Below are 27,275 nucleotides of genomic sequence, written 5' to 3'. Positions count from 1 at the left end.
CCTGGCCGCTCTCAGACCATTGTTGTTGTGACTGCCGTCCGGAGAGCAGCAGAGTGCTGTGGGATGGCTGGTGTGTGAACGACGCAGTCACTCGCTCCGCTCTCTCTGTTGTAGAAAGGAAACGGACTTGAGGGGGCTGAGCTCCACATTTCAGCTGTGGAGCTCAGATCTTACAGGGATAAACTGGCCGAGGAGAGGAGAACCCGCAGAAGCGCTGCGTAAAGACGCACGTAAAGAGTTTTTCCCAAGACTACTACAATTCAACCAAGAAGGGACTCTGAACTGGGGGGCACGTTTTATCAGGCTCTATCCCTCATTCTTTCGTCACACAGGATCTTTTTTTTTATTTTTTAACATCATCAGAGCGAGAAAGGGCAGGTTTTTGCACAGGCAAATCCACTTTCTTACTCCCTGTTTGGTTTTCTTTCTCTCCATTGGATTTAGCGCCCTGAGCGACCGGCTGCAGTGGACTTTGCCCCGGGGATCACAGCTCCTTCCTCCGGTCACCAGAAGAACCCAGCAGCTGTCGTTCATGTTCCAGGGGGCTGTTTTTGATGGATTTGGGCCTATAAGCTCAACTCCGCGTTCAGCCGGATACAAAACAGCCGAGACTCGCTCTCAGACTGCTTTGGAAAAGGATACGGTGGGAATACTGGCGCTCCAAATGAGGATTTCAATATTCACTCGTATCGAACGGGACAAGGAGTGATTTCCCCCTTGGTGCCAGTCATCACGGCGAGGACAGACCGGGAGGAAAGGTGGGTGAAAACAGACTGGGACAGCTGGAGGTTCTTGGAGAGTTGTTTCATTCATTTTCAGCGGACATGGCGGAGTGTGAGTTAGATTACAACAAAAAGCCAGTTAAGGAAAACGCACATTACCTTACATACAGCCTCAAATGCTGCTGTTAGTGTGAGGTTGCTCTACTGTTTTTATTCGTTTTCCATAGATTTTCTAGAAAACGGTCCATTTCTTGAAATAAGGCAGCAGAAGGTCTATTTCCCCACTGACTGACCCACCAGGATCATTCATTTGCACTGTAAGCTAGTGAATTAATCCACATTTGCAAATATAAACGGGGATTTCAGGACACTGGCTGTGGTCTCCGATGTGAGGCGAAGTGGAACTTGTTGTGTTTTGCAATGCGCAGAGCCAAACAAGTCACTTATTAGACATTGAACCCTCCACATGGACTATTTGTCAGGAGAGAAGACCTTGTCGCTCGGAGCGGAGTTTGACCCATGTCAGACCACAGATCCTATTAAACAACATAGTGATAAACATAAAAAAAAGGTGATACAATTAAATGTGTATGTCAGCCACATAAAGGTGATAAAAGACAGCGTGAGCGATCACAGTCCCGGTCAAAGACTCCGGCAAGAAAATCCTCTCAGATCTGGTCCCCTCGGACCGGTGAATAATGTGGACTCATTTGGAGGCGCTCAAACCAGAAATGTTCGTTACTGATCTCGGGGAGTATCAGCTACTCTGCTGAACTGATCGAATTAAGCGATTGTGCGCGGGACACACACGTGCGCACACTGTAACCACGCAAGTCACTAGCTGTACAACATAAACAGCGACAGGTCCACCTCGCTTTTGGCGGCTCGTAGGCTCGTATAACCTGCAAGGACCGTTTGAGACCAACAGTGCATACAGGTCCGAATTATTGAGTGCGATTTACAGATGTGTCAGAAATGTGCAGTGCATTAAAAAGGAAAAGCCTACACAGTGACGCCCTTCTCTCCGGTCGTCTGGGGGGGGGGGCTGAAAAGTAGAATACAGTAGAAGTGTTTGGGCTCCGAACACAGCAGAGAGCAGCAGCAGCAGCCAGGCAGCCTGCCAGCGGAATTAGCAGCGGCAGGAGAAAAAAGTTTTCCAGCCCTTAATTGAGAAAGAATACGTTTCATTCAGCAAGCTGGTTCTTTAAACGGTGTGTGTGTGTGTGTGGGCGGGCGCGGCCTGAGTGCATGGAGCGCACGCACCAGGGTCTGGCGCCTGTGAGCAGTTGGCCCGACTCGCAGCAGAAAAATCACTATATTATTCGTTTAGCGTTCTTCTGGGCTGTCAGAGCTTACAGCTTGTCCGCAGAATGAGTTTATTGAGACAGCGTTGTACGTACATTTGACTTTAAAAGTAAATAGAGTAAAGTAGGATGATATTTTTTCCATTGAATTTAAGTGATATTGGGGTAATTTGTAGTACCACTGAAGATGTCTTTCATAATTACGACAGAATCAAACTTTTTGATGCACATTTGCAGAAGTTTTTTTATTCACTCGTATTGAAACGAGGTAACTTTGCTGGGGTAAAGTTCTTTTGTACGGATTATTTAAGCATATTTTTATGATTTCATCTTTATTTTTTTTAAGTTAAAAAAAGATGGAGGAGACAAGACATTTGTAGAGAGCACCTTTGGGCAACGGTGATGGGAATTTCTCACTTTTTTCTGACACTGTGATGACCAAACAGTTAATCAATTAATCAAGAAAATAATCAGCAGCCTAATCGATAATGGGGATAGTCCTTAGTTGCAGCCTAATGTAAAGTCTCTAGACTAAGGTACTGAAAAAAGTGAGGTGCCATTCCCAGCCCAATTCCCAAATCTGATCCTGGTTGGAAGTTTAGAGATATACTCTGAGATGAAATGCTCAAATTGAAGTTTTCACCTTTACCTTCTGAAACCAAATTTGCATCGAAGTAAGAAGATGATGCTCTAAACGCATTATAGCCCTTTTTTTCTTGTCGCTCCAGTGAACAGTCACTTATTTCATTATGTTTCTGCCTGTTGGGTATTTCCCCATCCTGTCCTTAACCTGAAGTCTCATCAGCTGCCAGTCGAATCTCTGCTCCTCCTTCAGATTCTGTAGCTTCCTGGCAAGTTTCAAGTGTTTTCCTAGTAAGGGCCCATTATCCTGGGACAGACTGAGCGCCATCCATTGACAAACAACAGGCGGTAACAGCCCTGCTCCTTATTCATGACGCAGGAGAGCCTGGACAATGTAAGGCGGACGGGACAGTTAGCAGGACATCTGGTTAAGAATACAGCTGCTCACGGTCAAAACAGGCTCTCTCTTTAACTATTTGGCTGAACAATCGTTTGTGTTTTTGCCACCTGGTTTAAAACTGAACAGAAAAGTGTGTGTCTTTAGCTGCTCTCCTGCCAGATCTCCTTAAAGAATCAAGTTTCTGATAACCGTCTGCGGCTGTGTTTGTTTGGCCCCACAGGATCCAGATTTAGAGACTTTGTGGACTTCTGAGATTGCCAATGCCCGCGACCGGAGTGTGAGGCCCTCTCAAGGCTTCCAACATATATTTCTACCTTTTAACCACAAGACACAAGCATCACATCTAGAAGATGGCGAGGCTCTGCACATTCTGCATTCTCCTGCTCTGTTTGATGAACAGAGTCTCGGCCAGGGCCATTGATGAAAGAAGAAGTAAAGGTAAAACCTGAATTGTTTTTTTTTTCTGCAGGCAAAAACCATGACTCCCTGAAACTATTAGACAATTTCAAATTTTCTGTCCACTCAAATCGTAACATTTTCTAGATATCACAAAGTTTAAAGACAGTTTCCTTAATGTCATTACACCTTATCTTTTGGGGTTTGTGTTGTTTGTGGAAATCTGATTTTATCACTTCTTCTTTTTCCAACATTTGATTTGGAGAAAGACAATTTACTGCCCAGAAAAAAAATGTGTTTAAACACATTACTTTTGTAATGTAACTGTGTGAATGTATCTGTAAAGGTTTCGATCAGTTCACTTTCGCTTTTTAGAAGATCTTAGTTCCGTGGTAGCCATGAACCCAGAGGAAGTGCAGGTGACAGGAAAAATGACAGAGAGGCTGTAGCAATGTCTTGGAAGTAGTGTGTGTGTGTGTGTGTGTGCGTGTGGGGGGGGGGGTTGTTTTTGCTGCTGTAAATTGTGCTACCTGATCCATCCGAGGGCCCCAGGCTCGGAAGTGTAAATCTGCCTGGCTGTGTACCAGCTGTAGAGAAAAAGGTTGTTGTTGGTGGTGGTAGTGGTGGTGGGGGTTCATTGATGCTTTACAAGCAGAAGCCAATGAAATAAATCAGTTAGTGTCAGTTTAAAGTTCCATCCAAATGTTTGATCAAATATAGGTGTAAATGGTCTAATTGTTTTATAGAGCCAGCATTTTTCGAATCCTATCATTTGAATAGCTGAAGGCAAATCAGTTTTTAAGTCAGAATCATAGGATGACATTTTTGTAAGGATATGTGTAGACTGATGAAAGAAAAAGTGGATAGTTGTCCCGGAGGCATCGAGCACAGAAGTTGCTTCATTTCCTTCATGGTGGCCCCACTTTGTTCTGCAGGGCAGAACGAAGCCAGCTGGGGCTTGCTGTTCAGACGACAATGTGCAGGAAAGACCTCTGAGGTTAATTTACAAGACACATGAGTAAAGAGTCAAACCAGAATTGATAGCAAAAAGATCTGTAGGTCGTAAAACTTGCAGGTTGCACCTGTGGCGACATCGTCTCAACTCTAATTTTGATCCTTCTCAACTAATCGAACTTCCTTGTCGCTACTGTGTGGTTCCCAGTGGAATGTGGCGGTATCAGTAGTTTGGTAAACAGCTGCAATTTTTTAAATTACCAAAAATTATAGTGTAGTTTTTGATTTTTTTTAATTCAATCAATATGGTCCACAATATTCACAAAGTCACTACTGTGTGAAACGCTGGATGGACTGATCAGTGGAAATTGTTGTGTAAGTCTCAGTAGAAAAGTTGGGATTCAGTTCTTTCATAAATGAAATTTTCAGTGAACTAATGTAATTGTTACATATGTCATACATATGCAGATGGTCTCAGCGAAAACGCTGTTATTTTTGCCTGGATTGACAGGAGATTATCATAAAGAGTTAAAAGAGACTCTCTATCACCTCTCTAAAGACAAGTCCAGCTAAACAGAGGTGGCAAGGGTGAGAAGGACCCACAATGCACCGACACTCCAGACAGGGTTGATTTCATCTTCACTCTGGAGGGATATGATGCAGAGAATTGAGAGTCAGACACAAGGAAAATAGTTTGAATGTAATATTGGAAGAGAGAAATGTCCTGATGTCCTGCACAGATTCTTTTAACATCTTGAGTTTTTTTTTCAAAGGAACACGTTTTATCTAACAAAGCTTTTATTAATCTTTTGAAATAATTCTCCTCGTGTTTTCTGTTGTGTTGCAAATCTGATAATGGCTTTGAGCGAAAATAAGTCACAGCGCTCTCCAAATATAATTATACATCTAATGTTACAAACCGCTGCTGCTGCTGCTAAATGTAGGGATCTGACATGTCCAATGTTTTTTTTCCTTCCCCCAGAGAAACTTATTTTCAGCCCTGTTTTTTCCCACATCATTACAGATTATATTAAAGTCTGAGTATAGCTTTTGTCTGTACGCTCCTGCTGTGATTTCAGCTGCCCTTTAGCCCCAGGATACTCTGCAACTTGAATCTTGGCTGAATCCTGTATATCTTCCTCTAAAATGGATTGCGTTTTGTATTAAAATCGCAAAAACAAGAAAGAATGTGCTGTTAATTATTGCATTTATCAATGACAGGGAGGCATTTGCAACATTAAGGAGATCAGATAATGTCAAAGAATGCCATCCTTTTGCTTTGATCTCTGCACAGATTAACTGGGTTGGCGTTTGTGTAGGAGTGCATCTGTTTGTCAGGCACGGCGTTCAGGCCAGAGCTGCCTGTGGACAGAGTTGGACCAGTGAGTGGCTTGTGATTTTGAAAGTTTAAGTTCAAAGCTGCTTTATGAACGTTGTCAGGTAACGACACAAGTCTTCTGTGCTGTAAAATAATATCATAATGCTCACACTCCCAGAGGCCTTTAGTAAATAAATAAATTAATAATGTTACAACCGTGTTATACTGTCAATCATGCATTATCTGTTTATACACAAGTATCAATGCTTCACAGTAGGAGTTATAAAATGATATAACTACATATAGAAATGCTTAATAAAATTCCTTATATTTGCTTACAACCACATTACAATGTGTTATAAATCATGTATTAATTGTTTATATGCTACCTTTGAACGCTAAATAGAACTAATATATCCTGAGATCCTTAAAATTAAACCTGAAAACTGATCTGATTGGATTAATTTCAGTTATTCCTAAGCAAGGGGAGCCAATCAGGAACAAGACTGAAGATTTTCTGGTAATAAAACTGGAATGAGGTACATATTAGTGGACTCTGCTGCTGGAAGTTCCTGGGTCAGGGCATGAAGGCCTCCTCATTGTTCCAACTGGTTTCCACAGTGGGCTCTGCTGCCAGCACAGTTGGCTGGCTGACTGGCTGGCTCGCACCAGCTGAGCGGTTTATTTGTGTTGTGTTGTGTTTTGTTTGCCCCCTCGCCTCTGGGTGACAATTCACACTCTGCCGCAAGTTCAACTTCAGGGCACCGTCCCTGTCTCTGCAAGTTCATTAGCAAGTGTGTGTGTTCCATCCCTGTGATTTACCGCTGACCACTGGTTTTACTGTGTTCAAGTTTGCCCAATTAGAGGAAAATGTGTGGCTTGTTGGGATCCCATATTCTTAATATTTTGAACTCTGCAGACATCTTTTCTCAAATACCAGATTCAGTGATGTTAAAACTAGCCATTAAGAGCTTTCTATTAATGTGCTTTCCCCTTGGCTGCTTTGACCAATCACTGCTTCTGATTTTCCACTTACAAGGTTGTAACCGTGAATTTTTTTCCTGAAAGCATTACTTCTACATCTACTCTGGGCGACTGGGAAAAAAGGCAGCGCTTCACTCCGAGGGAACAGATTGCCTTTTCACTAAGCGCTCACAGGAAGCAATCAGACAGAAAATTGCCCTGGAAAATTGCTCGTTCTGAGTGACTGAGCAGTAAGCGAGGTCCCTGGCCAGGGCACACATATGCTCCAACAAGTGAGTGGGCAAGCACATAAATGGGCGAGTGACCCACTGAATGGATGGCACTGTGGCTGATGGTGACACGATAGTAGCTGGGTTATCAGGGCACTCTATCACCAGTTCCTGGTCGCATTAAATGACAGCAGTTGTTTAGGAACATGGTGTTCTGTTGCTGGACCTTTCAGTGGTAAACTGAAACCGCCAGAATAGGTTTTGACAATTTTTGTCTTGTTCACTTGGGGCACATTCAGACCAAGGAGGTTTGTTACAGTTTAAAATGATTCTAGACTCCTTTACTCTGTGAAATAACTGTACCATGACACCTGAAACTTGGTTCTTTTTAACACAGTGTAGCTTTTTAGAAGTAAATAAGCATCATTCCCAGGAAAAGGCAACAAAATGGATTCATGGATACAAGGAGTTAGTTAGCAACCAGTTCCTCAACCAACCAAAGTAGACAGAGATAATAAGCTTCAAAATAAAATTCACAAGAAGGTGAAGAACTATGACTGATTTTCTGTCTTTCCTGTTTTTTCTACCCTCTACCCTTGCCCTTCATTTTGTTTTCCAGATCTACGGGTCTCTAGGCCTCTCATCGTGCCAGGTTACCCAGAAAACACCACAGGGGTGGTGGGCGGTCAGGCGAAGCTGGTGTGCAAAGTCCACAGGCCCTCATCCACCAAGGTGCAGTGGCTGAAGACAGAAGTCAGTGCCCCGGCACAAAGCCAGGAAGGACCGCCTCGCCTCAGGGCTCTGACGGTGAGAAGCTGATATATCCCAAAAAAAATATACTGCAGTTTGATTTTTCATTTTCTACTAAGACTGTGTTTTAATTCTGTTCTCATCATATTAAAAAGCTGTTGATATGATCTCCCCTCCATGCAGGCCCTGCAGAGCAATGCATTCAAGGTGAACACCCTGCATCTATCCAACATTACTGTGGAGGATGCAGGAGAGTACATCTGCATGGCCGAGAGTACCCACGCTGGAAAGACAGTACAGGCCATGCAGTCAGCGTGGCTGGATGTCCTGCCTGGTGAGACACACACATATCTTACTAGTTTTTGTGCAATTGTGCACTTTGTTGAACAGTTTCATCCAAAGTTCTCCAAAGTACCACAGGAGAGAAGACCTTAAGCCCCGTGTCAATTTTACAATTTACATCTACAATTTCATTTCATTTCATTCATTCATATTACAGTATCACATTGCTTTCTAACCTCAACTTTTCCCTTCCACAGGTACCATTGTTTCCCGAACTGTGGACCTGACTGCTGCTGAAATCCCACAAGGTAATTTAATTCTCATGCTGCAAAAAGTTGTTTAAACGTGTGAAAAATGTATGAAAGTTTTTCTTTAATTTCCAATCTTAAATTATTAGTGTAGAGTGTTTGAGTTGCCAATATATGTAGCTCTGACATTTGAAATCTTTTTCGCTGGTGAAAATAAAGTGGAATGTTTACAACCCAGGAATAATAATAATACTGCTACGTCACCTACGAAGAGCATCGAGTATAGTTGTCTGTTAATTGAATCCATTTGGGTGTCTTTAATGTAAATAGACAAGTTTATGAAATCCTGAAAAGAGAGGACAGGCTGTTGAAGGTGGTATGGCAGCCATCTGTGTGGGCTCAAACACTAGTGTCCTCCTCTCGGAGCTTGAATGAACTTCTCTCCTCCTTTCTCTCACTTAGATCTCCAGTGAACCATCACCGCCCCTCAGATTTACTATCTGTCCACTATCATGCTGCAACATGTTCATTAGCTTCAGTTTCTCTTCCTCCTCATTTCTTTTCTTCTTTTTTTGAGTGAGTGCGTAAGGGAGGGAGTCTTCAGTGTTAGCTAGATCACTCTCAGTTCCACAATAATCCACAGAATAACAAAAGGATGAAGAGGAGGGGGTGTGTGGAGGAGGGTTGGGTCGGTTAGGCCTCCTGGTCTCCATGGTAATTTCATTGTGTACGTGCGGGGATGGGAGATAATGGGGTTGAGGAGTTGAAGGTCATAGTTGAGGGTATAGCTACTTGCTTCAGAGAGGAGAAGAAATGTCCTGTTGACTGGCCTCCTCTGTTTGGTGATATATGTGAAAGAGCAAAAGAAAAGAAAGATGAAACAAGTTGCACATCCTGAACATCAAAGTAAGAGTTTGTTTATGTTGTTTTGTTTCAACAGATGTTCTTGAGGACCTGAGTGAGGACACGACAGAGCATCTTCTGCTAGAGCCGGGCAACGTGCTGAAACTGCGTTGTGACATGAGCACCCGGCCAGGCATGGCAGTGAACTGGTACAAGGAGGGAGTCCGGGTTCTGCCCACACCTCGCATCCAGATCCGCGGCGCCATCATGGAGATCACAGACGTAACATACGAGGATTCAGGCATTTATGTTTGTGTTCTCCGGGGAACCAAAGGGCCTGTGAGAAACTTCACCATCACTGTAACAGGTGAAGACACTAACACTGCTGTTTATTGCTTTAAGATTTGTGATTTACAAAGCAAATCATGTCAGTGTTGGCTTTAATCAGTGCTAATACGGTAACCTAAACAGGGCCAGTGTTGCAAAAGAGCTGAGTACTTGCAATATGTCTGCCAAAATTTATGTTACATTGCATCAGGGCTGACATGATTACGTATACAATTAATTTATTCGCATATCTACAGAGAATGACAACTATTAATAAAATAGTTATTTTTTATTTTTTTTTCAAAAAAAAAAAAAATTCAATTGGTTCCAGCTCCTCAAATCTGAATATTTCATGCTTTTCTGAGTCTTATATGATTGTAAACTGATTATCTTTGGATTGGGACTGATGAGATGGACAAAACAAGCTATTTGAATTCATGAATTTGGGTCTATGAGAAGCTTCTTTTTTTTTTAAATGTTCTGAAATTTTGCAGACCAAACAATTAGTCGATTAATGTGTAAATCTAAATGGAGTGAGTTAAAAGTTTTGATATCCACTACAGAAAATTTTACTTTCACTGCCACTAAATATCAGGGATTGAAGTGGCAGAAAATGTATTTTTGTCTTTCTTCATACTGTCTTTATTTGTCATGTGTCCAGACTCGTTGGGGTCGGGAGATGATGATGAGGACAATGGCTTAGAGGACTCATCGGCTGAGATCGAAAACGACCAGGTTTACTTCTCAGGAGGTGTGTTAGTTGTTTGCTTAGTAGCTGTAATCCTTGAGGATTGAGTACAAAGAGGCATTCTGAGAGCATTCTGACTAATGGCTCATTGGCTGGTCTGTGTCCATTCAGGTCCCTATTGGACCCACACCCAGCGTATGGAGAAGAAGCTGTACGCTGTTCCTGCAGGCAACACTGTGAAGTTTCGCTGCCCGGCCATGGGCAGCCCCATGCCAAGCATCCGCTGGCTCAAAAATGGACGTGAATTTAGAGGAGAGCATCGCATCGGGGGCATTAAGGTTAGAATGGTAGCCGAGTGTGATGTTGAATTATACCTGGGTGCATTTGGTTGATCTGACAGAGTTTTTCTTGTTTAGTTTTACTTTGCTCTACCATTTTTCGTGTGTCATTGTAATATCCTGATCATAAACTCATAAGAGTCTGAAAACAGGCAGTGGACAGAAAATTGGAATTTAAATATCTGGGCTCTCCATGTGTCTATCTAAAGTAATGTTATTTTACACGTTTCTTTGGCTAGCTGAGACACCAGCACTGGAGCCTGGTGATGGAGAGCGTTGTTCCTTCAGACAGAGGAAACTACACCTGCATGGTGGAGAACAAATATGGCTCCATTTCTCACAGCTATGTCCTCGATGTCCTGGGTAAGACATGATGATAATAATCCAGGGCTATCTGGACCTTTTACACATCTGAGAGCGTGTGTGCGTGAGTGTGTTTCAATGTTGCTTGACTTTCAATGCCTCATACACTAATCTTTTACGTATTTGTGTCTCTTGACCAATATTTTGTGGCAATATTCAATATCTACTAATACTTAAGTACTGAATTACATATTGGCAAAACAGACATATGGTATTGTTCTATAAACCTAAATTTCATTGCTTTGTGATTGGCTGAAAGTAAGCAGGAATAGCAATAGTTATTAGTCAGCACTTATGGAAAAAGCATCATGTGTCTGATGTATCTGAGGGAGGGGATAACCAGAAGGGTGAGCAGAAGGTGACAGGGGCCCCTGACTGGTGTGGACACCGATCAGGCGTCCACACCAGTTTTCTACCTGACTTGTGACAGGACATCAAGGAGAACCTCGGTTTATTTGTTCATTTGTTCACTGTCCGTCCACTGCGGGGTCAGTTTCTGTCCCCATCGACAGGGGGAGAAGACTAACGAGACAACTAACGAGATCAGAGAGCGAGAGTAACCGCAGATCAAAGAGACCTCGGCAACCAGCTGACATAGCCACATAATGGAACTGAATTTCATCCCAAAATTACATTTTCTGCTCTTTTGCTAGCATACAAACACATTATAGGGGACAGTAACAACTGCTTGCCATTTTTAGACATTTTTTTATATGTTTGTTGGCTGCTAAATGGCCAAATATCTGGATGTTTTAACCACAGTGTAGAATGATTCCAGTTTTCCCCACATTTGTCGTGCCTACATGGACTCCTGCTGTGAGGGGTGATTCTGAGACTGTGAGAGTTAAACCAGGCTTGACAGATCAGTTAAATGTCTGTCTCCATGTTCCCAGATCACCTTTGAACTGTTGCCATGACAAGAGGAGAATCCTTTAAGTGCTGATTGGTTCACTGGAGTTTATTGAGATATTTGTAAGTCTATGCTCACTTTACTTACTCTTACTCACTCTTCTCCAATTTCTCCCCTATACAGAGCGCTCCCCCCACAGGCCCATCCTGCAGGCCGGTCTACCAGCCAACACTACAGCAGTGGTGGGCAGTGACGTCCAGTTCCACTGTAAGGTCTACAGTGACGCCCAGCCTCACATCCAGTGGCTCAAACACATCGAAAGAAATGGCAGCCGCTATGGTCCTGACGGGACGCCTTACGTTCAAGTCCTCAAGGTTGGTGACGTATAACAGGTGTTTTGATCAGAAGGACAAGACAAGTACAAACACTGCTGTGTAGCAAAAAAGTTCTGCGGATAATGAAATTTCATCATTTTGCTGTTTGTCTACAGCTCCTGCCCAGCTAGCATGACAACTAAAATTAAATTTGTAAATTCCTACATAGTTTTAACTGTTTTGGTGTTCATGTCAATCAAACTTTAGTTAAACTATGTTTCAGCTCTGATCTCTGTTAAAAAGACTGGCACCTGCTTTATCTTCTCTCATTTACTATTTTTTGTCGAAGCTGTAATACAGTTGCAAACTGATTTTCCAACAAAAAAGAGCCAACTGAAAAAGTAATGTTTGGTTACTAACCATAGTCAACACTAAGCAGGTACTCCTCTAGAAATGCTTTTAGCGCTGCATTTTTGCGTCTTCGACTTGCTGCAAAAACTTGATTTTTGCAGTTCAGATTTTTTGCAAAATAAGGAACAGAACTGTTTATTAGTAGTATTTGCTTCTTCTTTTTAAAAAAGAGAAGTGTTAAAAGACACTGAATTGAGATTATTGTTGTATAATAACTTTTAATGTCACTTTCTGCACGTGTTGTGCAGACTGGCAGTCTGAACATGTCAGAGGTGGAAGTGCTCTACCTCTCCAAAGTAACCATGGAGGATGCGGGAGAATACACCTGTCTGGCTGGAAATTCAATCGGTTATGCCTACCAGTCTGCTTGGCTGACCATTCTCTCAGGTAAAGGACAAAGGTTATTGAAGGCTACATGACTTAGTGTTGGAAAGATTTTACTTAATGCTTGCATGATCTTGACTTTTAATTCTTCAAAAAATGCTTTCACTGTCGTTGCCCTCTTATCATCGTGAAGAAACAATATTGTTGCCAAATACTGAACCAAGCTGCATTCAGCAACTGATATCTTATTATCTGGATGTAGTTTTGATTTCTCACCTTATGAGGGTAAAAGCATTTTTAAAAACAAAATGTCCCCCTCTCTCTATAGAGGAGGAAGCAGCAGATGCTATGGACACCATGGAGACCAAGTACACCGACATCATCATCTATGCCTGTGGTTTCCTGGCTCTGATCATGGCCATCGTCATTGTGGTGTTGTGTCGAATGCAGGTCCAACCCAGAAGGGAGCCGTTTGATGCTCTTCCTGTCCAGAAGCTTTCCAAGTTCCCTCTTCGCAGACAGGTACAGGGAACTATGTATCAGGGGAACTTACGTCTGTCTTCTCTAAGAGATGCTTAGGCAAATAGTTGACTATGACATAAGGCTGATGTAAGCTTGAAAGTTCCTACAAAGTTTCGTCCGACCATATCTGAAGACAAGTTTTTATAGCTGATGCGAATTGCTGCACTTGAAACCTTCCTGTATGTTCCTGGTTGCTTATAAATTCTCCTTTTCTGCATCTCTTCCTTCAGTACTCAGTCGAGTCCAACTCATCAGGGAAGTCCAGTGCGTCTCTGATGAGAGTGGCTCGCCTTTCGTCCAGCTGCTCTCCCATGCTGGCTGGAGTCATGGAGTTTGAGTTGCCCTATGACCCAGACTGGGAGTTCCCCAGAGAGAAGTAAGTTAACTTTAACGTAGAGTCGTTTGGGTCATCATTTGCAAAGACGTAAATTATATTTTGGAAAGATAATTCCGCATAATCTTTCATTTGAATTTATTATGAAAGAGATGTTTTGAAACTTTGAGTTTACATAAAAGTTATGCCCCTTGTAAAGAGAGTATTTCTTCACTAAGTTTGGTTTGGCTTCTGGGATCCAGACTCGTTTAAACATTGTAGTTCTCGCATCATGTGGGGACCTAAAAAGAAACAAGTCCGCAGCCTATTTTTGGCTATGCCCAACCCATGTTTTAAGAAACCAGAGCCCAAAATTATGGATTTGTACAGTTTTCATTTGGACATACTTATTTTCACTAACTCTCACTCTTTCTCTCTCTAGTTTAACATTGGGCAAACCTCTAGGAGAAGGCTGCTTTGGTCAGGTGGTCAGAGCTGAGGCCTATGGCATCAACAAGGACTGCCAAGACCAGGCCACCACTGTAGCGGTTAAGATGCTCAAAGGTAGGAAAGAAATGATACAGACACAAAAATACCCCGAGAGATTAGCTAAAGTATACTGTCTTTGACGAAGGGATGCTTGTCTAAATAAGAGGTATTTTTCCCTCAGATGATGCCACAGACAAAGATCTGGCCGATCTCATCTCAGAGATGGAGCTGATGAAGGTGATGGACAAACACAAGAACATAATCAACCTGCTGGGAGTCTGCACACAGGATGGTGAGCTTCTGAAATATGACTAAGGCTTTGTCATTTTTTTATTTCTTATTTGTTTGTTATTCCAGCTGTTGTTTAGAGCAATGATGAAAGGACAGCATTCTCCTTTTTAACGCACATTATGACACACACACACACACACACACACAAACCCTTATGTTTGAAAGAAAACAATGCTTTTCCTTTACCTTCCTCCCAAGCCACATTGTTATTGTAAATCTCAACAAACCAACCTAATTTAGTTTTTCAATGATGGTGGTCCCAAGCCACTCGGTTAAACCAACAATAGGAACAACCCCCATCCCTCATCCTGCTTATGTTCCATCCCAGGCCCTCTGTACGTGCTGGTGGAGTATGCCTCCAAAGGCAGTCTGAGGGAGTACCTGCGGGCCAGGAGACCCCCAGGCATGGACTACACCTTTGATGTGACCAAGGTGCCTGAGGAGCAGCTCACCTTCAAAGACCTGCTGTCCTGTGCCTACCAGGTGGCCAGAGGGATGGAGTACCTGGCCTCTAAAAGGGTATGTTCACTTTAAAGAGTGGTAGCAATGTATTTTAGAATATATCAAAATGTTTTGGTGAAATAATTATACTTTTCTTAGTGTTGGTACTTTGCGTCTAGACAGTTGCTGTTAACTTTCCAGTCCTTTTCACTTCTAGCACCTGAGAAACTTATCCACAAATTAAGCTTTAGTACTGAAAAGATTCAATTTATTGATCAGCTGACTGAGAGAAAGTTAATCGAGCAGTTTATCGAATAAAAAAATCCCCAAACTCTGTCATTCTAGCTTCTTGAAGGTGAGGAGTTGCTGCTTTTCTCTTTTTATATCATTGTAAATGGAATATCTTTGCATTTTATAGTGTTGTTGTGTCAAAACAAGATAATGGAAGACATTACCTTGGGATGCTGGAAATGTTTTGACATTTTATAGATCATTAAATAATCATCAGACTACTACGCTTATTCTACCATACTGTTGCTTTCACTTTGAATTACAAACATATTTTTTGTTGATTTTAGCAGAAACTACTTGCATCCGTGCATGGCTCCACACTATTGATCAACTATAACACAGGAATTATAACTGTTAACTTTTGCGCGCCAGATGATGGATTTATGGTTTCGGGTGCTCTTAAGGAACTTTTACATTGCGGGCTTCAGCCACATGGGGATGTTTACATATCGGCCCTCATTACAGTTAAATGTAGCCATGTCTCTGGGTAGGAAATACAGCCACAAAATGAAAGCAGGATAGTAAAATGCTCAACATTTGTGACTTCTCAACTGTATGAGGGGCTGTAATATCAGAACTTTGGTTTTGATTTGAAGGGAAGTGTGATTAGGATTGAGTTCCTTTGTAAAATTCAGTGTTTTTGTGTTTGGGCACTTGGCCTTCAGATGGATTCAGATGTTTGGTTTAGACAGTTTTGGACGGCAGCTCCAGTTCTTTCCTTTCCCCTTGTCCTCTTTGCCTCTGTCTGTCCCTTTCTTTCTTTTCTTCCCATTCTCACCCCCCATGTTTCAATTCCTTTCTTTTTCCCAGCATGCACTCCGTCTGTGTGTTTCTTATCAACACGTCTCTTTGTCTGCCAGCCGGTGTCTCAGACAGGCATTCCAGAGCAGAAAGCTGCTGCAGCTTCAGCCCTGTTTACTCTTCTCCATCCATCTGTCCATCCCTCAGTCGCAGGGCTTTGTCCTTTTTAGCGCTGCCATAAATCTGTTAGCAAAGAGGCAGCGCAGCCGTCGTTTGGGTGTAGGCATCAGGTTTCTGGTTCTGCAGCCTCCTAAGAATGCAGGAGCCTGAAACTAACCCTCCATTATGGGGAGATCCACAAACCAAGACTGGTTCATTTCGCACGTCCCCACAAATCCCACATCTATTTCGAATGAAAACCAAAATAAACTTAATGACATCCATTCAATGTGGGCAAACAGTGCCTTTCTTTTTTTCCTCCAAAGGGTTGTTTTTTCTTCAAACTCCCGCATTTCTATATAGAGACATTTTAATTTTGTTGCGTGCACTAAAATGAGGCCCTGTGTGTTGACTTTAGACTCCTGAGTCTTTTCACTTTGGAGTAAATCTGCAGTGAATCATTTCTACCTTCCCTACCTTCGTGTTTTCACATGGCCTCTCCAAACCACGGCCTGGAACAGAGAAACATGCCATGTCACAAGTCTAAATTCAAAATAGTATTTCAGGAATATAAAACCTTAGATAATAAAGTTTAGTTCAACCTTCTTGTTTGGCAAGAACTGTAAATTTATCTCTGCCAAAGGGAGAGCGGAAACACTACAAGAAAGAGAAACAAAGAAAAAGAGGCAATTCATCCCAGTTTGTCAATTAAATCTCTGAGGTCCATTAACCAGTACCATTTAAACCATATTAGGGTTTTGTCATTCTTAAATTCTGTCTCTTCTCTCTCGGCAGTGCATCCACAGAGATTTAGCAGCCAGAAACGTTCTGGTGACAGAGGACAATGTGATGAAGATCGCTGACTTTGGCCTGGCCAGAGGAGTCCACCAGATTGACTACTACAAGAAAACCACCAACGTGAGTGACAGTTTGTAGTAGCATATTTTCAGGAATCACTTTTCACTCCTGTAACTTTCCAATGGAGAATTCTATTTTCCAGTAGTTAACGAGTGGGGTAGAGACTCGTTTTACTTTTACATGGATGAAAATCCATGTAATGTCATCTTATAGCACATTTCAGAGGGAAAATATTGTTTTCCAGCTTTCCTTGATCCAACTGTCTTTTTGTAAACGATCAGCTGCGAAAAAAAAAAAAAGTTGCTTGAATATCGTACACAAGCAGAGTTACCGTAGTAGACTTACATGTATATCAAGTAGAAGATCAGAAACTGAAAACATAGTCTTGGTCCGTAGCTTAACCTTACATCTGACCCTCTGAAATGGCCCCCAAAGATGAAAAAGGTATCATGTTAATATCATCAAGAAATTTTGTTTGTTAAAGGGTTAAAGTGGAAGCTGGTTGGTTTTTTTTTTTTGGGGGAAAAAAAAGAAAACTACCTCACCAGCCCTGCTTGTAAACATGTCTGCTCCTCAGTCAGGTTCCTCCTGCCTGGCTCCTTTCACAGCTTTAATACTCCTCAAGACAGATGTCTGATGTTTTCCTCTGATTGGCAGCAGGCTTAATGGGACTTAATTAGAGAAGTGGGGAGACGAGGACGGAGGAGGGGGAGGAGTGTTAGGGAGAAATGAGAGGGCATGGAGAGACATAGAGTGAGAATGTGGTTTTAAAAAAAAAAAACGTTTACACTGAGACAAAAAGAAAAACAGGAATCTAACGTTTCCATGGGCACTCTGCAGGGACGGCTGCCAGTGAAGTGGATGGCACCAGAAGCCTTGTTTGACAGAGTCTACACACACCAGAGTGACGTGTAAGTTCAACTTCTAAAACTGAGAGCCTCTGCAGCAGGAAAACATGAAGTGTTTTATTACAAAGATAATGTGCGGTACAAGACTAATGTAAATTACAGTAAAATGACAAACATCTTATATATATGTATTCTTTTGTAATTGTATCATACGTCGAATTGCTCTCTGTTACGCTTCGTACATCATTCTATGCCACAGTAGAACAGAAGTAAATATGTGTCCTGATCATTAATACTCTCTCCTCTTCTGTTGTCTGTCCTCAGGTGGTCGTTCGGGGTACTGATGTGGGAGATCTTCACGCTGGGTGGCTCACCGTACCCTGGTATCCCTGTTGAAGAGCTCTTCAAGCTGCTGAAAGAAGGACATCGGATGGACAAACCCTCCAACTGCACACACGAACTGTAAGCAGGAGTTCATCACTTTTATTTTACACTGCTAGCAGCCATGCCCATCTATGCCCCTCTACATTAGCCAAAATAGCCTTATGCAGTTTTAAGATATGTTTCTAAAGGTAAGAGGGAAATGAAGTGAAGCCTGCAAGCTAATTCATGAAATAAAATGACCTGAGGGGAAGTTATTTCCTAATCCTTGCTGTGCTGAACTTTGTGCTTCATTGTGAGAGCCTAGTAATTTGATTATTTCAAATGGGGTTTTTTGGAGAGTGAGCACCTATTTAGGGCAAACTGTCAACTTACCCTCAACTAGCCACTGTATTTCTTAAATAACGAGTTTTTACACATATTGTTAAGCCAACAGTGTTAAACGTTTGTCTCATTGTAGATTATCTATCTTTTTTCCGTTTTGTTTTTTTTTTCCTCTGCAGCTACATGATGATGCGTGAGTGCTGGCATGCTGTTCCCACCCAGAGACCGACTTTCAAACAGCTGGTGGAGGAGCTGGACAGAGTGCTGCTGTCCATCTCTGACGAGGTGGGCTTCAAACACACATGTGCACTCAGACACGCAAACATGCACACATGCTAATGTATGCACTCGTTAGGAACATTTTCTTCTTCCTCGCGTTCACAATCTGCTGTCCAGATGTCTTCAGTACACAACACTGAATATCATAGAGAATAGGCTTATAAATTCCAAGCAACAAAAACAAAATCAAAATGCATTTGACAGCACTATCGAAATTCCTAAAAATTTCCGAACCTTTTTTCAACAAATACATACCAATACACCATAGTCCACAGCTCAGTCAACAGTTCATGTGATTGATTTGTTGGTTTTTAATTACAGAAATTTAAAGGCTTAGATACAAACCCTAAAAATCTTTTAATTTAACCAATCCAGAATTGTTGGTCCAGAAATGTTGGTCTATACTGATGTGGTGGTCTGAAATTGCAATGGCAGCAATTCTCCACATCTGCATCTCTTCTGGCGTGGACATCATTAAATGAACGGCATGTTCAACAGCAGTCTGACAGCCTTTGAGAATACACCAAATTCAATTTCCACTGCTGTTTACTGCCAATTTTACAAATATTTCAGTGTGGATTAGTTCCTTTTTGTCTTGTTACAAACTGCTTCTGCAGAGACACCCACAGTTCTCTAATTTCGGAACTTCCTCTCTCTTCTCAGTACTTGGACCTGTCAACACCCTTCGAGCAGTACTCCCCGTCGTGTGAGGACACGTCTAGCTCCTGCTCCTCTGACAACGACTCAGTTTTTACCCATGATGCTTTGTCCACCGACCCCTGCCTCATGGGCTACCAGGATGTGCGCTCCCGGATAGACATGAAGACAGCGCTCCGATAGGCACCCAAACATATAAACACATGAACACAACACTGCAGTGGGGAAACACTGCTATGGGCTTTCAAGTAAAGCAGCACATCCACTGGCGGCCATACTGGAGGTCCACAACAGCATTTCTAAAGTTAAGTTAAAGTTTTTGTTCTTTTTAAGTTTTACATTGGACCTCCATTATGGCACCAGACAAAGCCCTTAGATATAGGTGGGCATCTTTTACACACACATACACACAAATACACACACAGACACACATGTGCATGTGGAGCACTGAAGCCAGTGGGCTTCATTACATAGTGGAGTTTTGTAGGAAAACGTTTCATTGTGGGCAGAAGGACAAGCAGAAAAAAGACAAACAAAACATGGTACTTTGGATTATCAGCTCTGGCACTGTGCCCGAGAACAGTTGTAACGTTGGAAAACTGCGGCACTAAACACAACAGAAGAGACCCTGGTACTCAAAACAGCTCGAAATGCTTTTCTTTGATCAACTCTCCTTCAGAGAGGGGACAGACAATGATCTCCTCACTCAAACTCAACCCAAAACCAGGGCTTGAAACCTCGGTGAAAAAGACATTTTAACAAAAAAAAGATTTATTTTGCTATGATAAAAAAGAAGAAGCTGATTGTTAAATATAAATCTCTCTATATAAGATTATTTTACTTTTGTGTTGCTTATTTAAAAAGAAGACGGTCTTAAATCTCAGGATCTCTCGTGCTAAGAAGTTGCTGTAGCAGCAGCAAAGTGCCTGACTTTATGATTTCCTGTGAATATATTAGAATATTAAAATATTGTATGTACATATCAACAACAGAAAGACGATTGCCTTTTTTATAAATTATTCTGAATGACACAAAAATGAAGGTTATTGGAGGCAAACGGAGAGAGGAATTTAATAATGAGTTTCAAGTGCCAAACTTGTCACAGCTGTCACACTTTCTTCATGTTCAGGTTTCATTCCAAAATACCACCGTATTCAATTTAGGAGAAACATTTGTAACTAATTACATGTATTAAATACACTATTAAATTAAATACACTTTCCCAAAAATGGAAGCTTAAAGTCACAGTCTGCAATCCAAATGTAAATAAAGAAATCTTAGTACAAGATTGGAGTAACTCCCAAATCATGAACCAACAGTAGATGCTGTTAAAATTTGGTCTGCAACAACAACTTTTGTTGTCTAAAAATCAGCCTGTATTTTGAGATGTGACTGACTTAAAAGACAAATGATCTAATTTTCAATTGACAATTCAAGCCTCAAATGTTTTTAGTAAAAAGATGGATTGGGCCTTAAAAGATGGCTTAAACTTGGGAAATTTTGGAATGAAACCCTTCATTTGTCATTTTGTAGTAAAACTGCTGCAGCTTCCAGCCCAGGAAAACAATTTGTAGGTAAATACCAGAAGGAGTTCAGTTATTGTTGCTGTTGTTGGATGAAAACCACAAATTTGCAAAACTTTTCTGGATTGGAAGAAAAAATCTAATGTGTTTAAAACAAGTTTTGAACAGGTCTCCAAATCCCAAAGGTCATGAGACAAACTCATTTACAAGTAAAACCAACAGCTTTACTCATTCAGTCTTTGCCTACATTGCTGCTTTGTCAGAGACAGTGTGTCCACGGTGGGACTCACCCTGAAAGATGGACTGACGATTCAGCATGAGGACTCTGTGGGGAGCTGGCCCAGGCCCACTATCACTGCTGACAAGGAGAGAAGGGCAGGGAGGGGGACACTGAATGTGAAAGCCATTGTGATTGATTTCAAATAGAGGAGAAGGGGGAGGGAGTCTCCTTTGTCTGGCTGTAACCCTTCACCCAACCCAATCTGCTGGCGAGGGGTCCTCAGGTCCGCAGCCTGGCCGGACAATGGAAGCTTTGCAGGCTTAATGGGTGTGACTACAGACCAGAGGGAGTTATGGGGCTGGTGGTGTGGGGATAGCTTGGGCTTGTGTGCAAATGAAGAGGCTCTTATTATGGTAATGTCTCTTCTTCTCTCCCTAACGCCCCTATCTTTATCCATAGCCACCATGTTTTAAATTACAAATCTTAATTCACATTCGCTGCTCAACCACTGCCACCAGGACCAGCTGCAGAAAATTCCCCTGTGGGGTAAAATGCCAACTAAGTCCCAGTCTGCCTCCTGAATCTGACCACTGACAGAGCAATTGAGACACAAGCAAATTACCATTGACAGTTGTTGTGTGGAAAGAAATTTCCAAAAAAGAATTGAGATTTTATGATCAGCTACTATGATATCTTTCTCCAGGTCAAAGATCAGCACAGCAACTGGTCAATGGTGAATTCACCTGTCAGAATTCACCAAACTCCATGTGAAAGCACAGTACAAATGGACTTACAAATGAGCCAATTCACCAATTGTAGTGACTCATTTAAATGAATTGATTTCAGTCCGAAATTCTGTTGTTATAAATGCTGGTGAAACACATTGCCTCCTTCAGTCTCCTGAAAGAAATTTCATTTGGCTAATATCGACATCACAGGTTGTATTGCACCATTGCTCTCTGGTGCTATTTTTCGTTCAGATGTTGGAAAGTTTAAAGAAAATTTGAGGGTTTTCTTCCAAAATGCTTTAGATTCATCATCCAGTCATCTTACTGTGTATAAAACCAGTCAACCATTTTGTCAAGGAAGGATTAACGTATCTACTCTGTTCATTTGTTTGCATTTCATGCCGCCAGTCATCTTGTGACAGCTGGTGTCACTGATGGATATCTCATTTTGGAATTAAGCTCTTACATTTACATAAAGTGTCCGGATACATTTGCATCTTTACATTCCAGTTATCCCAGATACAAACTGTAAACAATCACAGTGTTCTTAAACATTTCCTCAAGAGAATTATTTTAGAAATATCTAATTTATTTGTTTATTGTTTTGTTTTTATATGAAATAAAGTATAATTTAAAATAAAGCAGCTCTTTGTCCTGTCTCTGTTTTTGCATAAAAAAATGGCAATTCAGTCGATCAGACTAGACAATGACCAGACTCTAAAAAGTGGAAGCCAAAAATATCCTGACTTTGGGCAAGTTCTTATCGTTCTTATCAGCTAAAAACCTACAAAAACAGAAATGTTATTAGTGTGTTTTCCGTCCCACTGTGTATAGAGGGCTGTCCTCGTCATTCTCAGGGGACAACTGGCTCACAGTGGAGGGTCGTCAGCTCATCTGGTTCGCCAGGGCTCTTCGGTTATACAAGCTGGTCCATGCGTTTACTACTTCTTGCTCTCCTCAGCTGGCTTCCACCCTGTGTTGACTTCTCTTCATTTTGAACCTTAATAAACACACATATTTGTTAGCTAATTTGGATTTATTAAGTAACATCTATTTAGGTAAATCCCTCCTTGTTCCATTCCTTGAGCCATTTTGTGACTAATGGGATCTCGTGTGTGATTGTGAGATTCAGCTTGAGCAGAGATTGGCCAGTTTGATTGGCTTACTCTTTACCCCCATGTGACAAATGCATCCCCCACGTGTCCTCATTGGTATGTTTAGCATTTGCTTTTAGCATTGTGTTTAAGATTTGTTGGAGAACCAAGAAAGGTTTTAGTTCTTTGATTTAGACTTTAATTGCAGGTGGATGCAAAATGAACAGGAGATTGTTTTTATTTGCATTTGGAAACACAGGGAAAAAAAAGTCGAAATATCACAAAAAAGTTTGTAAGCTTGGCTGAGGTGGAAAAGTTGTACAAGTGCAGTGGAAACAGTCTTATGGAATAAATTATGACATACTTGAAGCATGGGACTTAAACGTCTATCAAATCTTCCATACCACTGGAAAAAACTGCATAAGATGAAACATCATGTCTGTGTGGAGGGACGGAATTGAAATGTCCCCCAAATTAATACATGTAACAGAAACAAATACCATATTTGTTTCATGTTTTTCATATGGTTTCTTCCATCGTTTGACTCTCCTTCTGTAATGGTTTTAATGGCACCTGACTGGATGACAGAACTTCGTTATTCACATAACAATTCTGACTAAAAGTTAACTAAGACACATGTCATATGAAAATAAATAAAATTTCCCAAAAAAATCTGCACAAAGCTCATTTCTGCAGCTCATTGTGCAGCTCCAGAAAAAAAGAAAAAATGCATTGCTTCTACTTTTGTGTGTTCTTACAAAAATGACAATGACAAAAGACAGAAGAATTTAATAGAGACCCTAAAGACAGCTAATAAGCAAAAATTAAACAGAGATAGAAGCAAATGTGAGAGAGATGAAAGACAGAGAGATGGCGAAACGGAAGAATGAAGAGATGGAGGTTAGAGGTCAAGAAGGTCAAGAAGAGGGAGGAGAGGGCTGCAGTGATCCCAGCCAGCCCTGGCTTTTGAAGTGTGTGTGTGTTACGTTTCAATGTGTGTGTGTGTGTGTGTGTGTGTGTGTGTGTGTGTGTCTGTGTGCGTGCGTGTGTGTGTGTGTGTGTGTGTGTGTGTGTGTGTATGTACATAATTATGTTTCAGTGTGTGTTTTATCTCCTGTGTACATGGTGTGTGGTCTGTGCATGTAGTATTATTATGTGTGTGCGTTTGTTTCTTATCTCCCATATATAACAAATCTTGGCAACAAAGCTCCCTTCCTGCTTGAACTGATAAAAGTCTCAGTCTGGGATCTGTGTCTGGAGGTGTTAGCGTGTGTGTGTGTGTGTGTGTGTGTGTGTGTGTGTGTGTGTGTGTGTGTGTGTGTGTGTGTGTGTGTGTAACATTAATTGTAACTACCAGCATAATTTTTTTCTCTTATGCAGTTTTAAAATGCAGAAGATAAGTGGAGAAGTGATGCAATTTATTCACTTGCATCGGGTCTTCACAGAGTTTTTTTCATTGGCTGGTTGTAAAGTAAATTCAGTAAATTCTCCCATCATAGAGAATCCGAACGGAACCGAGGACATTCACACTTGATCCTGAACCAGAGGACGCTGTCCTGCACTTAACCGTTCACACTCTATTTCTTCCTCTAAAAACACTTTTTCCCCCTGTGATTATGATAATGCAAATCTGACCAGGGCTGATCGAGAGGCCTCTTGGATCCAGTCGGGTATTAGACATATTGACACACAGAACCTTGACCTGCAGCACTACAATGGGACCTGTCATACCTTATTAGACTCAATATGATTTGGTACTGAGACTAGACCTTTGAAGACCTCTAGCCAGTTAGTCCGGCTTCTACTGAATTTTGCCTTTGCCCTTCTTATCCTCTTCCACTCGCAGTGGATCATGTGAGATGGCTGACTAAAAGAAGCGGCTGAAACACCTCCCGTGTAGAAATTTAGATAGTGGATGTTCAAGAGCTGTAGTCTGGCTTTGTGACATATCTGTGGACTTTTGGTCACTTTTTCCTGAAGCTTCGGTTTGAGCTAAGGTTTGAATCAGGATCTGGTTTATATGTAGGATAAAAGTGTTAGGGATTAATGTAGTCTGTAGCATTTGTGTTATTTTATTACTAAAACATTTTCAACTGAAAAATATTTGGGTTGACAGTAAACCTTGTGTGGTATACTAACACTCACACACACATCTACATGTGAACCATTTACACACATAGACACCTTATCTCCAAAGAACAGTCTGTTCAATCTGCTGATGTTGCCCAACTCAAGATTTTTAAAAGTCTGCTTGTGTGTGTCTCTCTCTCTCTGTGTGTGTGTGTGTGTGTGTGTGTGTGTGTGTGTGTGTGTGTGTGTGTGTGTGTGTGTGTGTGTGTGTGTGTGTGTCAGTGTTACCTCTGCTGACTTGGCATCATAAAAGGAAATGATTGCGGTCATTTAATGTTTGTACATCACTTTTGTGCAAAAAAAAAAAAAAAAAAAAAAAAAATTGATGCTGCTGGTCTTGGAAGGAATCGGGGACCTGCAGTAGTTAACCATTTCTAACTTCAAAAAAATATAAATTCCACCACTTAGTCAGTTTTAGGCAGTGGTAGGAAGATAGTGTTATCTTTGGTCAGACTGCTCTCCCGTCCCTGGTATTTATGTTTTGATAAGCTAACCAGTTTCATGTGGTACAGATATGAGAGCTGTAGCAATCTTCTCATCTATCTCTGTCTAAGAAAGATAATAAGTGTATTACCCAAACTATTGATTTAAAGCACGGCTTTGCAGTTGTGCAGAAATATTAATAATTTTCTTATAAAAGCGGTAATACCTTCTTCGCTGAGATTTTAGACATGTTGTTGATCTCCCTGTTGATCAGAAAAATGAACGGAAAAGTCCAGAATTTTTTTGCACTTCTGAGAAAACAAAAGCATCTTACTATGACTGACCATGTGTTATGTGTTAGCACAGAGCACAGAGGGACACGCGGATAATTTTGGTGTCCCTGCTCTCATGCTAAACTCACCACTGGACCAACACGCTGGACTTGTTGTGGTCTATTCCTCTAAATGTTCTGCTCGGGGGTCGCAGTATTTTGCTGCCGGGTGTGTGAGTGTATATGAGTGCAGTGTTTGACCCAGCGAGCAGTATATCTGCTGACTTGTTTCCTCCTCCAGTGCTCTGATTAGTCAGCGAGCGTCCGGCCTGTATTGTGGGACTCTATCTGTTGACTAATCCAGCTCCCATTTGGTCAACTGCTGCGCTGGGAAACCCCCAGGCTTCAGTTTTACTGACTTTCATGATGTTTTTGGGTGCTGCTGAGCTAGCTTAATGACAGTGGGAACCACAACGCCACCTTCTCTTTAACCGCCCTTAGACAGCTAAACTTGAAATCATATCTTTGTGTCTGTTTTTTTTTCTCTCCAACCACATTAAGCCATAACTTTTGCATAACTTCATAAAAACAGTGGAGAGCTTGTTCGGAAAGTTTCAGAAAGCATGCTAGGAAACATTTTGAGATAGTTCAACTTAAAAGCATCTTAAAATATGCCTGCTGCCTTAAAAATGTGAGTTTAAATGAACTAGAGTGGAATAATAACTTAAGATATTAAGTTGAATCTAATTTTCAGTCACGCTGAAAAACATTACAATCAGATTTCCATTTTTCTCAATTATAAGGATCGGTTCTTTGTTCTACCATTGGAGCCACTTTTATTCAGAGTTGGTACAAAGGTAACATGCAAGGATACTCCCACTAATCTGGTTAAATTATAAGCGTATGTGGGTAGGGACTAAATTCAATAATAAACGTCATCATGGTTATCTTTGTTTTCATTAACATGTGGTGAAGACATAGCAGATTTCAAACATACTGCATTTTTTTTTTTTCAAACTACAAAAAAAGAAAAGCTTCTGGAACTCTCGAACAATGCATGCTGGGTAGTCTCTTGTGCTGATCACATATCTTTACAATGTCAGTTTAATGAGTTGAGAGAACTCAGTGCACTCATTCATCTCATCATTTCAAGACAAAATGATTCAAGTAAGAAGAAATCAAGTTTGTAAATTCTGATGTGGTCTGAAAATAAAAACTAGAACTTTTAAACTGAAGTGATTTCAAAGGAATAAAACTTCTATATTTTTGTTAAATTAATGACAACAGATTAGTTGATTCTGCTTAATTTCTTTATGTTTTACACTGTACCTGATGTACCAGCAGGTGGTTTGTTGGATCCGTCTTCCCACAGCATCTGAGAGCCAACACAAATCTGATTCCAGTCTGTAACTTAAACTCAACAGGATGTTCTTGCCTGAGCTTTTCTTCTGTGGTATTCACGAGAACACAGAGAAGAAACAGCTGAAGCAGACATCCTTTTGTTCTCATGTGTTTTTAGGTTGTTTTCGGGGTTCATGTTCACACATCCTGATACAGTTATTTGGTGCCACATGAGTTCACATGGCCTTGTCCTCATCTGCAAAAATATTCCAAACAAGGAGGGAAGAATCCAGAGTTCTGTTCAGACTGTTTGAAGGTTTGAAGCCACATCCTCACCTGCTCAT

The 27,275-nt window shown here is 41.3% G+C and overlaps 1 protein-coding gene across 1 annotated transcript; it reads left to right on the top strand.

Annotated features, from left to right (window-relative positions):
- The first annotated feature begins 47 nt into the window (after positions 1–47).
- Positions 48–22,235, top strand: fgfr4 (fibroblast growth factor receptor 4). The gene is made up of 21 exons (XM_040150336.1): positions 48–758; positions 3,229–3,446; positions 7,489–7,676; positions 7,803–7,953; positions 8,159–8,209; positions 9,090–9,359; positions 9,981–10,070; positions 10,179–10,345; positions 10,585–10,708; positions 11,742–11,932; positions 12,532–12,670; positions 12,936–13,129; positions 13,360–13,505; positions 13,885–14,006; positions 14,113–14,223; positions 14,551–14,741; positions 16,650–16,772; positions 17,553–17,623; positions 17,885–18,022; positions 18,445–18,550; positions 19,208–22,235. The coding sequence occupies exons 2-21, from the start codon at positions 3,359–3,361 to the stop codon at positions 19,382–19,384; spliced, it is 2,838 nt and encodes a 945-aa protein (XP_040006270.1). The 5' UTR covers positions 48–758; positions 3,229–3,358; the 3' UTR covers positions 19,385–22,235.
- The last annotated feature ends 5,040 nt before the right edge of the window (positions 22,236–27,275 follow it).

Source organism: Xiphias gladius, chromosome 17, assembly GCF_016859285.1.
Source record: "Xiphias gladius isolate SHS-SW01 ecotype Sanya breed wild chromosome 17, ASM1685928v1, whole genome shotgun sequence".
Classification (NCBI taxonomy): Eukaryota; Metazoa; Chordata; class Actinopteri; order Istiophoriformes; family Xiphiidae; genus Xiphias; species Xiphias gladius.
This window is presented reverse-complemented; position numbering and strand designations above follow the sequence as displayed.